General features: G+C 46.2%; 1 protein-coding gene across 1 annotated transcript in view; it reads left to right on the top strand.

Annotated features, from left to right (window-relative positions):
• The window catches only part of LOC146801336 (uncharacterized), a 918316-nt gene that overhangs the window by 652843 nt on the left and 247445 nt on the right, over positions 1 to 18028 (top strand). The window contains exon 5 of the mRNA XM_085620985.1: positions 6610 to 6717. Coding sequence (XP_085477111.1) covers positions 6610 to 6717 — 108 coding nt within the window. The remainder of the gene's footprint in view (positions 1 to 6609; positions 6718 to 18028) is intronic.

The raw sequence follows: 18028 nt of genomic DNA, 5'->3' as shown, positions 1-18028 counted from the left end.
CATTTCCAGCCCTGAGGAAGCCGTAGGTTATCCCGACCATGGCGAAACGCGTTGGCATGGGATTGGAGTTTGTTGAAATTAAAGAAGAAAAAAACACGAGCCCATTTGAATTTTGTGGATCTTATCTTTAATAATTACGATTGGACTTGATAGTGTGTGTGTGTGCTCCAAAAGCTTTGTTTACATGTTTTTCAATCATATCAACATGCAAGAGCTCAGGGCAGTCCATCTCACCCTCAAAGCTTTTCTGCCCTCAATCAGAACGAGTTCCATTTTAGTACAAATGGACAACACCACCACGATGTACTACCTAAACAAGCAGGGAGGTACTCTTTCCAGGACTCTCTCGCTGGAGGCTCCTTCCCTATGGCACTGGATTCTGGCAAGGAACATTTCCATAACGGCGGTACACCTGTCAGGCGAGCTCAACGTTTAAGCGGACTCGCTCTGTCGGCACTTTTAAGATCCAGAGGACTGGGTTCTCAACGACGAGGTGCTAGAGGACATTTTCGAGGAGTGGGGCTGTCCGCAAATAGATCTCTTCGCGGACGAAAGCAACACAACATGCCGACGCTTCGCCTCAAGGTACTATCGACCAGGGTCAATGGGGAATGCCCTTTTGATCGACTGGTCAATGACATTTGTGTACGCTTTTCCTCCTCTTCCGCTAATCCCGAAAGTGGTGACCAAGCTGCAACACTCAGCCACCAAGATGATCTTGATAGCACCGGACTGGCTGAGGCAGTGGTGGTACCCAGATCTCCTTCATCTATCGATCCGTCCGCACAGGTGTCTGCCGTGCAGGCCGGACTTGCTAACCAAGATGCAGGGGAGGATTTACCATCCCAACCTTCCCTCACTGAGATTAAAAGCATGGCTCCTGAAGTCCTCCAGTATTGCCATTTAAACCTTCCTCAGGAACGTATGACCATATTGAAGGAAGCTTGGAGACCTTCTACAAGACACTCATACTTCTGTAAGTGGAAGAGATTTTACATATGGTGTATTCAAAATCAATATAACCCTACAAAAGGTCAAGAGGAAGTGATTTTACCTTATCTACTTCACTTAGCCAGGGTGGGATTGAAATTTTCCTCCATCAAAGTGCACCTGGCGGCCATTACGGCCTATAGGCGCTCTCCCTCTCAGCATTCATTCTTTAAACTACAAGTGGTGAATTACTTTTTGCAGGGCCTCAAAAAGGTTTACCCCCCAATAAGGCCTCCCTCGCCTACTTGGGAGCTGAACCTGGTTCTTTCAAAGCTTATGAGTCCACCTTTCGAACCCATACATAAGGCTACATTACAGCACCTTACGTGGAAAGCAGACTTCTTGGTAGCTATTACCTCAGCACGTAGGGTGAGTGAAATACAAGCCCTTTGCTCAAAAGAACCCTACACGGGTTTTCACCTTAATAGAGTGGTTATGAGAACTCATCCATCTTTTTTACCTAAAGTGGTGTCCGATTTTCATGTAAATCAGACTATCTCGCTACCAACTTTCTTTCCCAACCCCTCCTCGCCAGCTGAGAGGGCGTTACATTCTTTGGATATTAAGCGAGTTCTCAAATTCTACCTGGATAAATCTAAGACTATCAGAAAGTCTGACCAACTGTTTGTAAACTATGGTGCTGTCCTTACAGGTTTTACAACATATAAACGCTCTATTGCCAGATGGATTGTGTCAAGCAATAAATTGGCTTACCAACTAGCTCAAAAACCGATGTGGCCTCCACCTAAGGCACATTCCACAAGAGGAAAAGCGGCTACTGCTGCGTTTCTCAATAATGTCCCACCCTAGAGATCTGTAAAGCAGCTACTTGGATATCTGTACATACATTCACGAGACATTATTGTCTGGATTCGGACACCAGAGCAGACACTCAAGTAGGGCAAGCCTCCTTGAGGAACCTGTTCAACAACTGACTATCTCGGGTGTGTTTTTTCATTTCAGTGCAGTTCTCATTTGCCTGCAGGTGGAAGGTGGGCTCGCTATTCTATTCAGTGCTTATGACTATTGATTAGGATCCCCTGGAAGAGAAGGATAAGTTACTTACCTGTAATCCTAGTTCTCTTCCAGGGGTATCCTCATCAAAGTCATAAGCAACCCACCCGCCTCCCCAGGCAAATGAGAGGATTCTATAATTAAATCTGAAAGAAGTATATCTTTGTGTTTAGACCTACGGGTCCCGCAAAGAACAACTGACCCAACTGTCACCCCTGAGGCATGATGGGATCTTGGGATCAGGGCTGCCTTAAAGGCACGGTGCCAGTTTTTATCTGTACAAGGCTTTTCAGTCTCTATGGTATTGTATTACAATGCAGCCTGCAGGCTAACAATGTTTTTTATCTGTGTTTGGCACAGTGTTTTCTTTTCTTTCTCATGAGGTTTGTCTCATGAAAATAAAAAAAATAAAAAAAGGTGTTAGGTGCATTTGTACACCTATGGTGTTTATTTAGATATTTATATCTATTTGGGAATGTTTACATTCATCATTATTACATTGTCTAGCCTACTACGGGGGCTGCATTGGTTTAGAAAAAATAATATATGTGTTTATACATATACAGAGCTGTATATATATGTGTTTTTCATATATAATTTATATTATTTCTGGGGTCCCCGCACATGGGCGGGAATATTCAGTGCTTATGACTTTGATGAGGATACCCCTGGAAGAGAACTAGGATTACAGGTAAGTAACTTATCCTTATTGTAGGAACGTGACCCTTTTTGCATGGTTACCCCCACTTTTTGCCTGACATCTGGTGCAACCTGACTTGATGTGCAGTGGGTCCCTACCAATCAGGTTCCCAGAGCACATGTTATTTCACAAGATGCCTTTTAACCCACAATTTTCACATCCATGGCCACAGGAGAGCCCCTTGTAAAAGGTTCCATGGGTGCCAAGGGCACTCTGACAAGGGAAGGCCTCTAAGGGCTGTAGCACCTTTTGTGCCACCCTTAGTTGCTCTCTACCTTAACAACCACACACTGCCATTGCAGGCGGCATGTTATGGTGCAGAGAAAAGTGAAGAGTCAGCATGGCACACATCCATGTGTGCTATGCTTGCAACCCTCTGCCTGAGGCCTAGGTAAGGCACCCCTCTAGCAGGGTGCACTTGCCCCTAGGTAAAGGCACAGAGGCATGAGCTCTGTGCCTCTACAGTGTTTAAGTTCCATTCTTATACACTGTAAGTGTAGTGAAGCCATAAAAAACATATGGTGTGATAGTTGGTCATTACAAATTCCGCAACTCCATAATGGCTTTACTAAAAACTGGGAAGTTTGGTAGCAAACTTAGCACATTAAACCCACAGTGATTCCAGAGTGTTATTGAATGTAAAAGGCCCTCAGAGGGCTTCTTAGAGATGCCCCCTGAAAAACGTCCAGCTCAGGTGTGGTTCCTGAATGGCCGCCTACCATTTGCCACCACCAGACAGGTTTCTTGACCCCTGGGTAGATAGCCTCTGCTCTCTGGCTCCAGAAACAAAGCAGATTCTGGGCAGAGGTGTCATGCCTCCTCCCCCTGGATGGGCTTGTTCCATGAAGGGGAAGCTTCAAAGGGCTGCCACCTTTGGAAGCTTTCCCTGCTTTTTGCTGCCCCAGCAACTGGCTTCCACCAGTACTGCCCCCCTATGTGGGTGGGAGAATCAGTGGGAAAACAAAGCTAGGAAGCGAGGTGTGCCCACCTTTGCCAACCTCCGCCCCTCAGGTAGGGGAGGCGAGGTGAAACACACATCTCAGTCCCCTCCATTTTGAGGATGAGGGGACTCAGCCAATTAGGGAGAGGCTCATTTCTCCTACCACTGGAGGGTGCATAATAGTGGGTGTACCCACCCCAAGGAAGGGACCCATTGGTCCCAACCTGCCCACTCCTTTAATGCTCCTAAATCTAGTATTTAGGGGAAACCCCAAGCCTATCCTCCTCAGATTCGAGAAAGAAAGAAGAAGGACCGAATAGCTGTGCTGACCCCAGAAGAAGAGGACATGACATCTACTGCTTTGTCCCCAGCCCTACTGGTCTGTCCCTATTCCGACCTGCCTACAGCTAACAAAACCAGTGTGTCCAGCAGCCAGTAGACCCCAGAGCCTGGTGGACCTGCCCTGCACTCATCTTATGAACTCTGTGTCCCATGAGCACTGGATCTGCTCAAGCCAAAGACTCCAAAACCAGGACCCGGACCCCCGTGGTTCCTTGGTCCTGCACTACTCTGCAACAGGCTGCCATGGCCAGAGATCGGGTAGCTCAACAGCACAAGGAGGTCTCCCCAGCGATCCTGACCTAGGATCTGGTGACCACCAACCTCCCCCAATCTTCAAAACGATACCTGTAGCCTATACTGAAGGATCCCCCCTACCGATGGTGGTAAGAAGACCACGACCGAAGCGGTCCAAGCAGCCCGACTGTGACCGACGGCGGTCAGAAGCATCCAACGCCAAAAGACACCCCTGCACGGCCTTGAGTGGCCCACCCAAAGGTGTCCAGGCCTCCCCAAAGATCCCAACTTACCTCTCCAGCCGATGGTCTCCTTCAGGAAGTTTCCCTGCCTGAGCCTGCAGTGTCCTTGTCAAACCGAAGATCTCGATTGACACCCATTCGGTCGCTGAAGTCACCTTGGCACTCAACATATGGCCGCCCTTGTGCCGTTGGTGGTGCAGCTCCTGTGCTGATTGTTGGCCCCTCCAGTGCTGATCTTAACTCCCAAAGCTTTGGTCCCACAACTGAGTGGCCTGCTCATAAGCAGTCCCCAAGCAAAGGCCCTCTTATCCCCATTGGCTAACATTGGGCCCCTGCACTCTGCACCCAGCTGCCCTAGTGCTGCTGGTGTTTCGATTCGAATGCCCATCTAGATCTTGGGGAACCTTGGTCCTAACCCCCAAAACTCCCACTTGTGAAACCACCAACACTTTTTCTCCCATAGGAACCCATGTCATGAGATTTTGGGCTTAAAATATTCTAAGTATTCAACTGATGTTTGTATGGAGAAAAGAGAACTAAAGTGCAAAGTATAAGAAGTCTTACTTACCCTGTATTGTAAGATCCTTAGGTGTGGTATCTCAGTACTCAAAGCAATCTAAAAGTAACTAAAAAGTATTCTAAAAATAATTATTGTAGAATACAAACTGCTTTCTGTCTCAATACCAACCTGTAACTATTGCAACATTCAATCATAACTGCATTTCATTGTGAAATCCTGCATCCCACTTATATTTTACCTACCTGGTATCAAGTCCTGCTTGGCTCTATAAATACAATACATGTATACCCTTTTTTAATGCTCATCCAATTGGTCGGGATTCAGTCTCTATGGGGCCGATTCACAGAACTAACTTACTACTTTTGGTACTCACAGAAGGCATTTAGTAGTAGTAAAGTTAGGATTTTGTCTTAAGTTTGGCTTCAGACAAAATTAAGACAAACTTAAGACAGACTTAAAACAGACTTAAGACAAACTTAAGACAGACTTAAGACAGACTTAAGACAAAATCCTAACTTAAGTCTGTCTTAAGTTAAACTTAAGACAAAATTCTAACTTTACTACTACTACTAAATGCCTTCTGTGAATACTAAAAGTAGTAAGTTTAGAATTTCGTCTTAAGTTAGTTCTGTGAATCGGGCCCTGAGTGTATGCATCAGTCTTGATTGAGTGAATACAATAAATGCTTAACATACACTCTGGATAAGCCTAACTGCTCGCCCACACTGCCACAAAGAGAGCTGTTAGTACTTAGCTAGTTTAGCCTCTGCTATTCCTCTGGGGCTTCCTGGAATCTGTGTACACTATACCTTACTTTGGTATAGTATATACAAGACCAGCTTCCTACAATTGGCACACATGCAAATGTGTGTAAAAGGTTATTGTGTGAAAGGGAAGGCAGCTTAATAAACGTTTACATGATGAAAGATGGCTTAGTTTCCATGTGGGCCTAACAAAGACATGTAACAGTTGCACTATGCAGGACAGTGGACAGGCCAGAGGCCTCGATTTTCCTATACACCATCAATATCTATGTATCTGTGCATAGCTGGGGGGTAAAAGAAATCGTGGGAATTCATTTTCCCCAATGAGTTGCATTGAAGCCTTGGAGATTTTAGCCATCAGGCAGCTTCATTTAAGCCATTCTGGATTTTAAAAAAATCGTGTCTCTCGCCTGAATCAGGTTTGTCGGCATATATGTCTCTCAGAGGCACACAAGGATTCCAGGAGCCCTCTGCAGACAGCTGTCCTCCCTGAAACAGAACTCAGTGTGACCTTGGCTGCCTTAAGGACAGTCCTGTGGCCTCCGAGGAGGTACAAGGTCCATTGCCCAAATAACAAAGAGATGTTAAACTAACCCCAGCAACCCAGGCAGGGACAGGAGTGCTCTGGCCTCCCTCCTGGTTGCACACCGCCGCCACTGCTGCCCAGATGGATGGAGCCCTATCCCAGGCAGACATTTTGTATTTTTTCCCACGGCCAAGTAAGCACCTCTGTTTTTCACACAAACACCTGCAAAAGACGTCCTAAGTATCAGCTCAAGATGTAACATTATACTAAAAGTTTACGCTTCTTACCTTTAAATTTTATTAGCATATTTTTTTTTTTTTTTTTTGTTTCACTGCAGGCTGGGCAAGACAATTATAAGCCGGCTACCGCATCAGAAAATGACCTCACCATGAAAAAGGCGGCGAAGGAGCGAGACATGGACGAGCTGAAGGTGGAAGTCTTAACGGTAAGGTGTTGTGCAGCGGGCAGCTGATGTCACCATGGTTGTGTGTTAAACACAGTTGGTATCATGTAATACCCACATGGCCCAAGGTTCTCCTAATATGGCTGCCTCTGCCACCTTAGACACCTCCAAGGTTCCCCTAAAAGATGGCCACCACCACCTCCTCAGACCCGTCCAAGATCCCTGCCAAATCGGGATTGGTCTTTGAGAATCAGGACACCAGCACACAAACCTTTCAAAATCTTCACTTTTAAAGGCAGGTGAAGTCAGTCCTTTAAGAGGGTGATCCCATTAAGATGACGTTTTTGTCTCCAGACATGACAAGGAATGAATTACAGAGTGGTTATGTGTAGGAAGGTAGGATCCTTCTAGCATGGTTACACCCACTTTTTGTCTGGTGTCAGTAAGTTTTTGACCTAGTCTGCTGAGATCCTGCTAATCATGACCTCAATCACTGTGCTTTCTCCCTAAATTGACCATTTTAAGTTGCTATGTGCATCCACAATTGGCTTCTGATGTACTCTTGTAAGTCCCTAGTATATGGTACTAGTTCCCCAGGGCATAGGTACACCATTGGTCTCGCATAGGCTGCATCATGTACTGTGCCACCCATGGGAGTCCACATAAACTGTGACTACAGGCCTGCCATTGCAGCCTGTGTGAGTTGGTGCTTTCACTTCTCATGATAGATATACGTTACTTCACTTAAAACCTATAAGTCACCCCTATGGCAGATTCTTCAGTCCTGAGGGTAGGGTGCTTGGTTATGAGTGTGAGGATGTCCATGCATGAGCAGGACAACCCTAAAAAAAAACAGAGTCGATTATCCAGGCTTTGTAAGTGCAGTCAGCCATTTTAATACATGTAGTGGACATCAGTCATAATGAGATTTCCGTGTTAGAAGTATAATCCCATGTACTGGGGTGCTCTTTTCAGGTACCCTCTATACTCTCTGTAAATGTCTTCCAGGGTCTGACAGCAAGCTAGTGCTGCTGTCTGCCACTGACACAATTCTGCCCTCCTGCTGCTGAGCAAAGCTCGGGCAGGGAAAGGTAGAACAGTAGGTTTCCTATCACAGGGAGGTGTGACCACCTCCCAGACAGGACTTAGTGGATTAGAATGGATGGGAGCGCTTGCCAGCAACACCAGACTGCTTTGAAGGGCATATTTGGTGCCCTCCTTGCATTCTCCAGTTTGAGCCAGTTCAGGGAACCCTTGGCTCCTGCTCTGGGGTGAAACTGGACAAAGGACATAGGAGTATTCTCCCCTCTGTCCAGTCCCTTTCCCTAGGGTACTTAAGGGCTGACCTGTGGGTGATTCCTTAGATTTGTCATGGGTCAAGACTCAAGCCTGAAACCACTTCACTCTTTGACCGTCGCAACACTTGACTTCGCTGAACATCGCCTTGAACCGAGACTGCACCAAGGAGGACTCCTGCTGCTCCTGGTCTCGCTGTTCCGCAAGTCTTCTTTCTCGTCTGTGCTTCTTCCAGGATCTTCAACAGACCTGCGGGCATCAAGGACACCTGAAATAGTCTCCCTTGGAGTGAAGAAATCACTCCCCTGTATCAGCAAAGACACCAACGAAGCTGACCGGTCTGCTGCACCTGTCGTCCTACGGACTTTCTGAGGCTCAGCAACACAGGTTGTGGTTCTGCAACTCCCTCGAGGTCTGACCTGTCCTCTCTGCATTTTGTGGCCAGTATCCCTCGTCGAAACCACGGGGACCGAACCCCTGTGCACCGTATCGACTTGGCGTTGCCAAGGCTTGTTGGCTCTGCACTCCAGTGATCTTCAAGCTACAAGAAGCTCCAGCACAGAGCAGACACTGGTAGTTAGATCTCAATGTCCGTTCCTGTCGATATGGACTGAGCCTAAGCTTAAGGTAACCTGGGCCCAAGTTACGGGCGGCTTGGAAGGCCATGGTCAGAACCTTGAATTCAATCCTCCCAGCTACTGGGAGTCAGTGTAGCTGCCTCAAGTGAGGAGAGATATGACGGCGGAAAGGTACCCGCCAAATTAGTCTTGCTGCTGTGTTCTTCACTATCTGCAGTCTGTAAATCAGGTAGGCTGGCAGCCCCAAATATAAACTATTGGCGTAGTCCAAGCGCAAACTGACCATTGCATGGACTATGATCCTGCGGCTGTCCTCCGGCACTAAGTCAAGGAATTTTTTAAAGATTAACAGCTTTCCAAAGCAAGCTGAGGGGATCTGATGAAGTTGAGCCATGAAATAGAAACCCTTTTCCTATTTGATGGCTAGATTCCTTGCTGTCTTTGTCGGACCGGTGGCGAGCCCAGTTCTGCCGGCCATCAGAGAACCGAAGGGGGCAGAGATGCCTGACTAAAGAACAAGACTTCGCCCTTATCTGCATTTAGTTTTAGGTTCTTGCAGTTCATCCATTTAGAGATGTTCTTCAGGCACTCCTTGAAACTGAGAAAGGCGGCCTCAGAATGTTCTTTGAACGAAAACACCAGCTGGGTATCATCTGCATAGGAGACTGCTTTCACCCCCTGGGATGCAATAAAAGTTGTGAGAGGCCCCATGTAGATATTAAAAAGCAGTGGACTCAATGCGGAGCCCTGAGGTACTCCATACCATAAGGGTTTTGCTGCAGATCAAAAAGGTCACAGGTAGACCTGTTGGGTGCAGTCCTTAAGATAGAACCGAATCCAGGATTCTCCAGTATTGGGGTATCTTTCATAGATTCACATGCCTGAATCGTTCCCCGTCATCGGAGTGGGAGTCCCACGGTACATAAAAATAGCAATATATATGCATATAGAAACCATATCATAGGTAACCTAGAACCAGGAAGTAAAGTAACCAGAAATCAAAAGGAAAAAATCCTCCACTTTCATGACTCGTCCAAGTCATTATATATAGTCTAAACTACAGCCAATCAGACGACAGCACTACCTAGAATGTTCTCCTTAGAGGCTCAGGCTCTCAGATTTTCTACCGCACGTCGTGTGAAGGGAATATCCCTGAGCTCTGCTCAGTATTTCTCTGGTTTCTTCAGGAATTCTTCATTTTATGATGTCTTTTTCAAAGAAATCTCTCTTTCGTCCTTGTGAATCTTGTGGGAAGCTCAGACTGTTTTCAGAAGATCCCCACAAGAAGTGCAGTTACTGTTTGTATCCTGATCACCAGGTGAGAGACTGCAAAATCTGCAGAACTTTCCCACAAAAGACTCTGAGGGACAGAGAAGGGTGGATACTTCTGTGGCTACAGAAGATTAAAGATCAGGACAATCCCTTATTTGAAGTTGGGAGTTTTGCCTCTGTCCAGACTACTTCCTCTAGGAAGAGGACAGCTGACACGGATTTATCTTCTCCTGGGGCTAATGTGTCAAAAAAACAGCACACTTCTAAGAGTGCTGAGCTGCCTTCTACTTCAAAAAATGCTCCTCCACCTTCTAAGAGTAAAACTCTTCCTTCTACGCCCCCGAGAAAGACTTTGAAGTCTCAGACTTCAAAACAAGTTACTGACAGAATTCAACACAGAAAGGTTCAGCACTATTCACAAGATTCATAGAAAATTGTAGACAAAAAGGTTCAAAACATGAATAAGATTTTCTTTGAAAAATTATTTTCTTTATTTCATTATTTGATGTATATGACGAGTCATAGCCAATGCGTTTCGTCCCTTGAAAAGAGACTTCTTCAGGGCTTCAAATAAAGATGTAGAGGATTTCTCTCTGTATTTTGAGTTATTGGCTGAAAATTCAAATATGACAGTATCCTTCTTATAAGGTAGATTTTGTCAAAATAGCATAATGGCCCATGAGATTGACTTCACGATATGTAAATGACCAGGTGAATTACAGAGAGCAGGCGTGTTTGCGTACCCCGCTCTGCAAGATGTATCACCTATTAACAATACAGCATCATTGTAGATTCAAGATGCGAAGTAAAATATATTCTGTGTAGGGGTTCTATCTAAATAAACTCACAGATGGGCATGGTAGCCCGTGTTGCTCAGTATCAGCGATTACTTGCAAGTAATCGCTGATACTGAGCCTGGTCATTTACATATCGTGAAGTCAATCTCATGGGCCATTATGCTATTTTGACAAAATCTACCTTATAAGAAGGATACTGTCATATTTGAATTTTCAGCCAATAACTCAAAATACAGAGAGAAATACTCTACATCTTTATTTGAAGCCCTGAAGAAGTCTCTTTTCAAGGGACGAAACGCGTTGGCTATGACTCGTCATATACATCAAATAATGAAATAAAGAAAATAATTTTTCAAAGAAAATCTTATTCATGTTTTGAACCTTTTTGTCTACAATTTTCTACGAATCTTGTGAATAGTGCTGAACCTTTCTGTGTTGAATTTTGTAACAGGATTTGTTCCTGAGTGGGGAGCTTTGAGGGGAGTGCTCTCTCGTTCGCTGCACTATAGAAATCTTTAACAAGGACACTATTCTCTTGTCAGGTGCGGTATTTATAGCCCACACCCTCCTTTGTTTGCTTTAAGTTTCTGACAGAGATTTACCTCAGAAACAGGGTCCCTCGAAGACGAGCTCGACGACGATGTCTTCGTCAATGAAGCCTAACGTCGGTGCGACGACAACGTCGACTGCTACCTTCTCGTCGCCGAAGCCACAGATGATAATGTCGTCGGCATCATCACCGTCGACGCTGGTGTCCGTCTCCGTGAAGCCAGTCTCGTCGACGAAGGAGGTGAGGTCTACCGACGACGAAAATGAAAATAATCTCGTCGACGGCTGCCTCGTCGACGGCCGCCTTGTCGTCGAGGTTTGTCTCGTCGGCGATCACTTCATCGTCGTCCGCCTCGTCGACGATTGCCTCGTCGACGATTGCCTCGTCGATGGCTGCCTCGTACACGCTACAACTATCTTCATGCACGGCTCTTCAGGTTTGGTCTTCGTCTACGCCAACAATATCGTCTGCATCATCTATGGCACCGTCTGCACATTTGCCTCCGTCGACAGCAACGCCTTCCTTGCTACAAAGACGTGGGGCGTCCTTTAAATTTCTCTCTCCAATTCACACCTCCCCCTCTAAGGTTCCTCTTGTGTTACCTGCACAGTTGCTGGATTATGAAGAGGATGATGAAGAATCGGATGAGGGTGATTGATTTCGAACTGCCAGGAGCCCTTCCGAGCTCTTCATTAAATATCAGGATGTGGATCAAGAAGAGGATTTCTGCCAGGAGACTATTCCTTCAGCTCCAGATCCAATTCCTACAGCCTAAATGCCTTTGGCTCTTCTAAATAATCTGCAATACATGTTGGACGATTATTATCGCCGTTTCCCTCCATCTGAATCGGCTTCTTCTATACCACTTACACCTGTTCCTCAATCTTCATCAGCATTGAGGTCGCCCAGACTACATTCTCCGGTACCTTCGCATCACTCTCAGGATGCTCACACCACAGATGACGATAGGGAGGAAGGTGAACTGGATGACCGATCACTCGTGACAGAGGGGGACGACTACCAAATACAAACTCCGTCTCCATCTACTCCTGCTCATGTTGACTCTCCTCCAGATGACATCAGAGGTTTTCATCTTCTCATGGAGAGGGCAACACAACGGTTCCTCCTTCCTATGGAAACAAAGAAGGATGATTGTTTCCTTTTACGATTTTAAAGATCAGCCGAGGAAGATGATTTGGTCGATTCCTATTATTGACTTTATTTTGCAGGAAGGACTAAAGGTTATGAAAGCTCCTGCTTCTATTCCTGCAGTCTTGCCCCGCCTCGAGAAGAAATACAAGACACCAGACAATTCACCAGCATGCCTGATAGGTCAGCCAAAGGCAGATTCCGTTATCGCCCAAGCAGCTCAACGTCGAGCTCGGAATCCCTCTTCTCCACTGTCAGCTCTTCCTGATCGGGATGGGAGGCGTCTGGACGCTATTGGAAAGAAAGTTTCGACCATGGCAGCAACAACCGTCCGTGCAGCTAATTCACTGGCCATCTTAGGTCGATATGATAGACAGATGTGGTCGGACATTTCTCCCTACATCGACATGTTGCCTGAGCCCTCTAAGTCTGAGGCGCTAAAAATCCTTCAGGAGGGTGAATGAATCTCGGCTGAGATTATTGATTCGGCTGTGGATGTTGCGTCTACAGGATTTCGACAGCTGGCAGGTGCCGCAGTCCTACGGCGACAGGGCTGGCTAAAGGCTACATCATTTCGCCAGGAGGTTCAGGCTAAAATAATTGATATGCCTTTTGACGGTGAGTCTTTTTGGTCAGCATGTGGACGAGGCCCTCCAGGCCATCAAAAAGGATACCGAGACAGCAAGATCTCTCGGTACTCTTCAGTTTCGGAAACCACCTTTTCGTGGCGCTAGAGACCGTGGATCCGTCTCTGGTCGAGGAGGCTATAATCAGCAAAGACAATATCAGTCCTATCAGAGTAACCAACGTTACTCATCTCAGCGGCAACAATCTTTCAGGCAACAACCAACTACCTCTTATTCGCAAAACAGAAGACAGTCTTCCTACCGCGGACGTGATACGTCTAAAAAGCAGGGACAACTGCCACCTGCTCTACCGGTTACCCCTTTAAAAGTTGGAGGAAGAATCTCCCGTTTTTACTCAAACTGGTCAGCTATAACAATAGACAAATGGGTCTTGGACATTGTGGCCAGAGGTCATGTTCTAGAATTTGTAAAACTTCCTCCGAATTCTCCTCCCAAAGGACCACCACCAGCTCACCTCACAGAGCTTTTTTCCAAAATAAATTTGATGTTACGAAAGGGAGCGATCGAGGTAGTTCCTCAGTTGCAAAGAGGAACCGGTTTCTATTTCAGATTTTTTCTAATAAGAAAGAAATCGGGGGAATGGCGCCCCATTTTAGATCTTCGCTCCCTCAACAAATATCTAAAAACGTTATCCTTCCGGGTGCTGACTCTTCAAGAAATTCTTCAACTCCTCACGGCTGGGATTTCATGACCACCCTCGACCTCCAAGATGCTTATTTTCATGTACCAATTCTCCCCAGACACAGAAAGTTCTTGAGGTTCAGAGTGGCTGGCAGGGACTTCCAGTTCAAAGTCCTTCCTTTTGGACTACGTTCCGCACCCCGTGCCTTTACCAAGGTCTTTGCAACGGTGGCAGCTCACCGTCGACTGGAAGAAATTCAAATCTTTCCTTATTTAGATGATTGCCCTTTCAAGGCAAATTCTTTCACAGTCGCAAACGCCCATACTCATAGATGTCTGTCTCTTTTCCAATCTCTGGGCCTCTCTGTCAATTTCGACAAGTCTCATGTCAGCCCATCACAAAGAAGGACGTTCTTGGGAGCCACCATAGACACTTTGCTGACACCAGCTTGTGTCTCAAATGAAAGACAACTGAAACTTTGCAAACTTGCCCAACTGTTGCGATCAAGAAAGTACGTTTCAGTCCGGCAGTTCAAGTCACTTCTGGGGATGCTGTCATCCTGCATTCCCCTGGTCCCCAACTGCCATCTCAAGATGAGACCTCTGCAAGAGGAGTTAAAAAAACAGTGGTTGCAGCTTTCGGGATCCTTCGACCATCACATCCGCATCACTTCTCGGATTCGGGAAGCCTTACACTGGTGGACTTGCACAAAGAACGTGACAGCAGGCTGCTCATTTCTATTGGAAGCTCCAAGTTTCATCATCACCACGGATGCCTCCCTCAAAGGATGGGGAGCGCATCTACAAGGGCTCACCGTCAAATGGGATGCTCAACAACGGACTTGGCATATCAACCTTTTGGAGGTGCTAGCTATCTTCCTGGCCCTAAAGTCTTTTCGCACCATCATTCTCGGAGCATCAGTGTTGATCCGAACGGACAACACGACAAGTATGCATTACTTGAACAAACAAGGAGGGACAAGTTCCAAATTACTGTCTCAGCAAACCCAGCAAATTTGGGATTGGGCGATCCGACAAAGGACAAGTCTAACAGCAATCCATATCCCGGGAGTTTCCAACGTCCTCGCAGATTCCCTCAGCAGGTCGACAGTTTCCAATCACGAGTGGGAGCTCCATCAACCTACTTTGGATCGTATTTTTCAGAAGTGGGGTTGACCCGATCTGGACTTGTTCGCGACCAGTCAGTAGTGCAAATGCCCATTCTTCGCAAGTTGGCTTCCCCACAAGGCATCGTGAGGGAATGCGTTTTCGATGAGCTGGTCGTGGATTTATGCCTACGCTTTTCCACCGATACCATTGGTTCCCAGGGTTCTCCGGAAAATGAAGAAAGAACCTTGTTGCCTAATACTCATAGCTCCCAGGTGGCCTCGCCAGTTCTGGTTCACCGAACTTCTCCTTCTCTCCGAATGCGATCCCATTCAATTGCAACCAATGCCGAACCTTCTATCCATTCAGAAGGGGCAGATCTGCCACCCGGATCTTGCATCCCTGCGCTTAGCGGCCTGGCGCCTGAGCACCTTTTAATTCGCTCACTTAAACATTCCTTCGGACTGTAGGGAAGGCTTGGCCAATGCTAGAGCGCCTTCCACAATAAAGACATACAGGCTCAAATTGAAAAGGTTTTGCCTGTGGTGTCAAGCCGCCAACATTCATCCAATCCATGCAAAAACGGAACAAATTTTGCCTTTCTATTTACATTTGGCAAAATCAGGCCTTTCCCATTCTACTCTTAAAGTATTTTAATCGAGTATTTCAAGATTCCGACAGGATGGTTCCAACTCTCTGTACTCTTCTAGGGTAATTCAGCAGTTCTTCAAAGGATTGTTTCGCATGTTTGCTCCCATCCGTTGTCCACCTCCATTCTGACATCTTGATGTTGTGCTCTCACAACTCATGCGACACCCCTTTGAAACTATTCATAGGACAGATTTGAAGTTTCTTTCATGGAAAGTGTCTCTGCTGTTGGCTCTCACGTCAGCTAGGCAGGTCAGTGATATTAAAGCCTTCACTATTAAACCGCCTTTCCTTCAGTTCACTAAGGACTCGGTAGTGCTACGTACTAATCCCATTTTTATGCCTAAAGTACCTTCGGACTTCCATCTTAACGAACCGGTCATTTTAAAGACTTTCTTTCCTAATCCTCAATCACCTGCGGAAAGGGCTTAACATACTCTTGATGTCAAGAGGTGTCTCAAATTCTATTTACAGAGGACATCTTCAATACGGAAATATGATCAGCTGTTTATAGCTTATGGAAAGATGCGTACAGGACACCCAATATCCAAACAGTCCATTGCTTGTTGGATTTCTGCTGCAATTTGTTTCTGTCATCAGCATGCAGGCAGACCATTACAGACAACTCCGAGAGCACATTCTAATAGAGCAATCTCTTCCTCTACCGCTCTCTTTGCTGGTGTGCCTATTCATCAAATCTGCAGAGCTGCTACGTGGTCCAGCAGGCACACCTTTACCAAGCACTACTGTCTGGAAGCTGCCAGCGATGCCCACACTTCTGTGGGACAGGCAGTTCTCTGTAATATTTTTAAATAAGGTGGGCCTCTGTTCTTCCCTCCTCCTCTTGCTATTTTCTGACTTACAGATCTTCTATGATTGTTGGTGTATATATATATATATCAGCAGTTCGGGCTGTAGCTGCGGCTAAAGGTCCTATGGGAAAATGCATGGGGAAAACGTGTTTTGGGACCCCCCTTTTTTCTTGGCCCCCGCTTGACAAATCACCCCGAGACTTTCAGGATAGAAGCGGACCGGAGCTGGCCAAAAGTTTGGAAAATTTCATGAAGATTCGTCAACCGGCGCCAGACTTATTGGGAATAGAATGTTGCGGATTTCCTATGGAAAATAGGTCCTAACTATAACTACCTACTGGCGACCGCCAGTAGGTAATATATGCGTAGATATATATATCTATATGGTTGTATATATGTATGGAAATATCTATATGTGTGATTACATATTGCCTGTGATATGCTTATGCTTATGTTGTGATGATAATGTCATTAGTATTGTTATGGAGTACCTGCTCTCTACTCTGATTCAGGCATGTGAATCTATGAAAGATACCCCAATACTGGAGAAGAACAATAGTTACATACCTGTAATCTGTGGTTCTCCAGTATTGGTGTCTTTCATAGATTCATATGCAACCCACCCACCTCCCCTCAGAGGCTCTTCTATGCTCTCTTCATTCTGGATCACAATTGTGCGAAAAAAACTGAGAGCCTGAGCCTCTGAGGAGAAGATTCTGGGTGGTTCTGTCGTCTGATTTGCTGTAGTTTCGACTATATATAATGACTTGGGCGAGTCATGAAAGTGGAGGATTTTTTCCTTTTGATTTCTGGCTACTTTACTTCCTGGTTCTAGGTTACCTATGATATGGTTTCTATATGCATATATATTGCTATTTTTATGTACCGTGGGACTCCCACTCCGACGACGGGGACTGATTCAGGCAGGTGAATCTATGAAAAGACACCAATACTGGAGAACCACAGATTACAGGTAAGTAACTATTGTTCGAATGTCACCCCACAGTCACCCAGCTGATTTAGTCTATGCAGTAGGATTGAGTGTGCTACTGTGTTGAATGCTGATGATAGGTCAAATAAAACTAGTATAGCAGAAGCGCCAGCATCCATTTGGTGATGCTAGGGGGACAGGGTCTTTCCAGGCCACTGCTATGTCTCGCTTGGCCACTACAGCTGCCATCCCAATAAAGATTGTGTCTGTCTGGTTCCCCTCTAGTCAGTCTATAACTCCCAGGAGTAGGGCCCCGCTCAGTTCGAACACTATTTTTCCCCAGTACTCAGTGAGGGGGCCGCAGGCCCATACCATGTAATAGAAGTCTGCAGGTTGTGTCTGGCATTGCGGACACGTTGGGGCAGCCCGGAGTCCCGCCGACTGCAGATGGGCAGGGGTAGGTAAGCGCAATGCAGGTAGTAGAGCTGGATTAATCTGAGTTTAGTGGACATGGTGGTCGTGGGGGCCTTCAAATTGTCTCTCCAGTCTTCCTCCTCCAGGGGACCCAGCCAAGACTCCCAGCGACGTCTAAGGGGGTCTAGAGAGGTCGGGGAGATGTTTACTAAAGAGTGGTAAATCTTAGATACCCCTCATTTCCGCTAGTTCTCCCATTAAGATTTGGGCCTCTAGAGGACTAAATTCCGGGAACGTGGTACCCGCAGGCATGCAGGGAGTGAGGGCATGTTGGAGTAGCCGATATTTGTAGAACTGGGTGGGATGCAGTGATTGCAAGTTCTGTAAGTCCAGGAGGGAGAACATATGTCTCCCTTTACATACGTAACCCAGCTGTGAAATCCCAGTCCCACTTGCAAAAGCCCTGCAGAGCGCCCACCTCACTCAACCAGGTGCCATGCCACAGAGATGTCTGCAATGTCAGTTTGTTGT

The sequence above is a fragment of the Triturus cristatus genome, chromosome 8, assembly GCF_964204655.1.
Source record: "Triturus cristatus chromosome 8, aTriCri1.1, whole genome shotgun sequence".
Classification (NCBI taxonomy): domain Eukaryota; kingdom Metazoa; phylum Chordata; class Amphibia; order Caudata; family Salamandridae; genus Triturus; species Triturus cristatus.
Note: the sequence above shows the minus strand (reverse complement) of the source record. Positions and strands in the feature narration are given on the sequence as shown.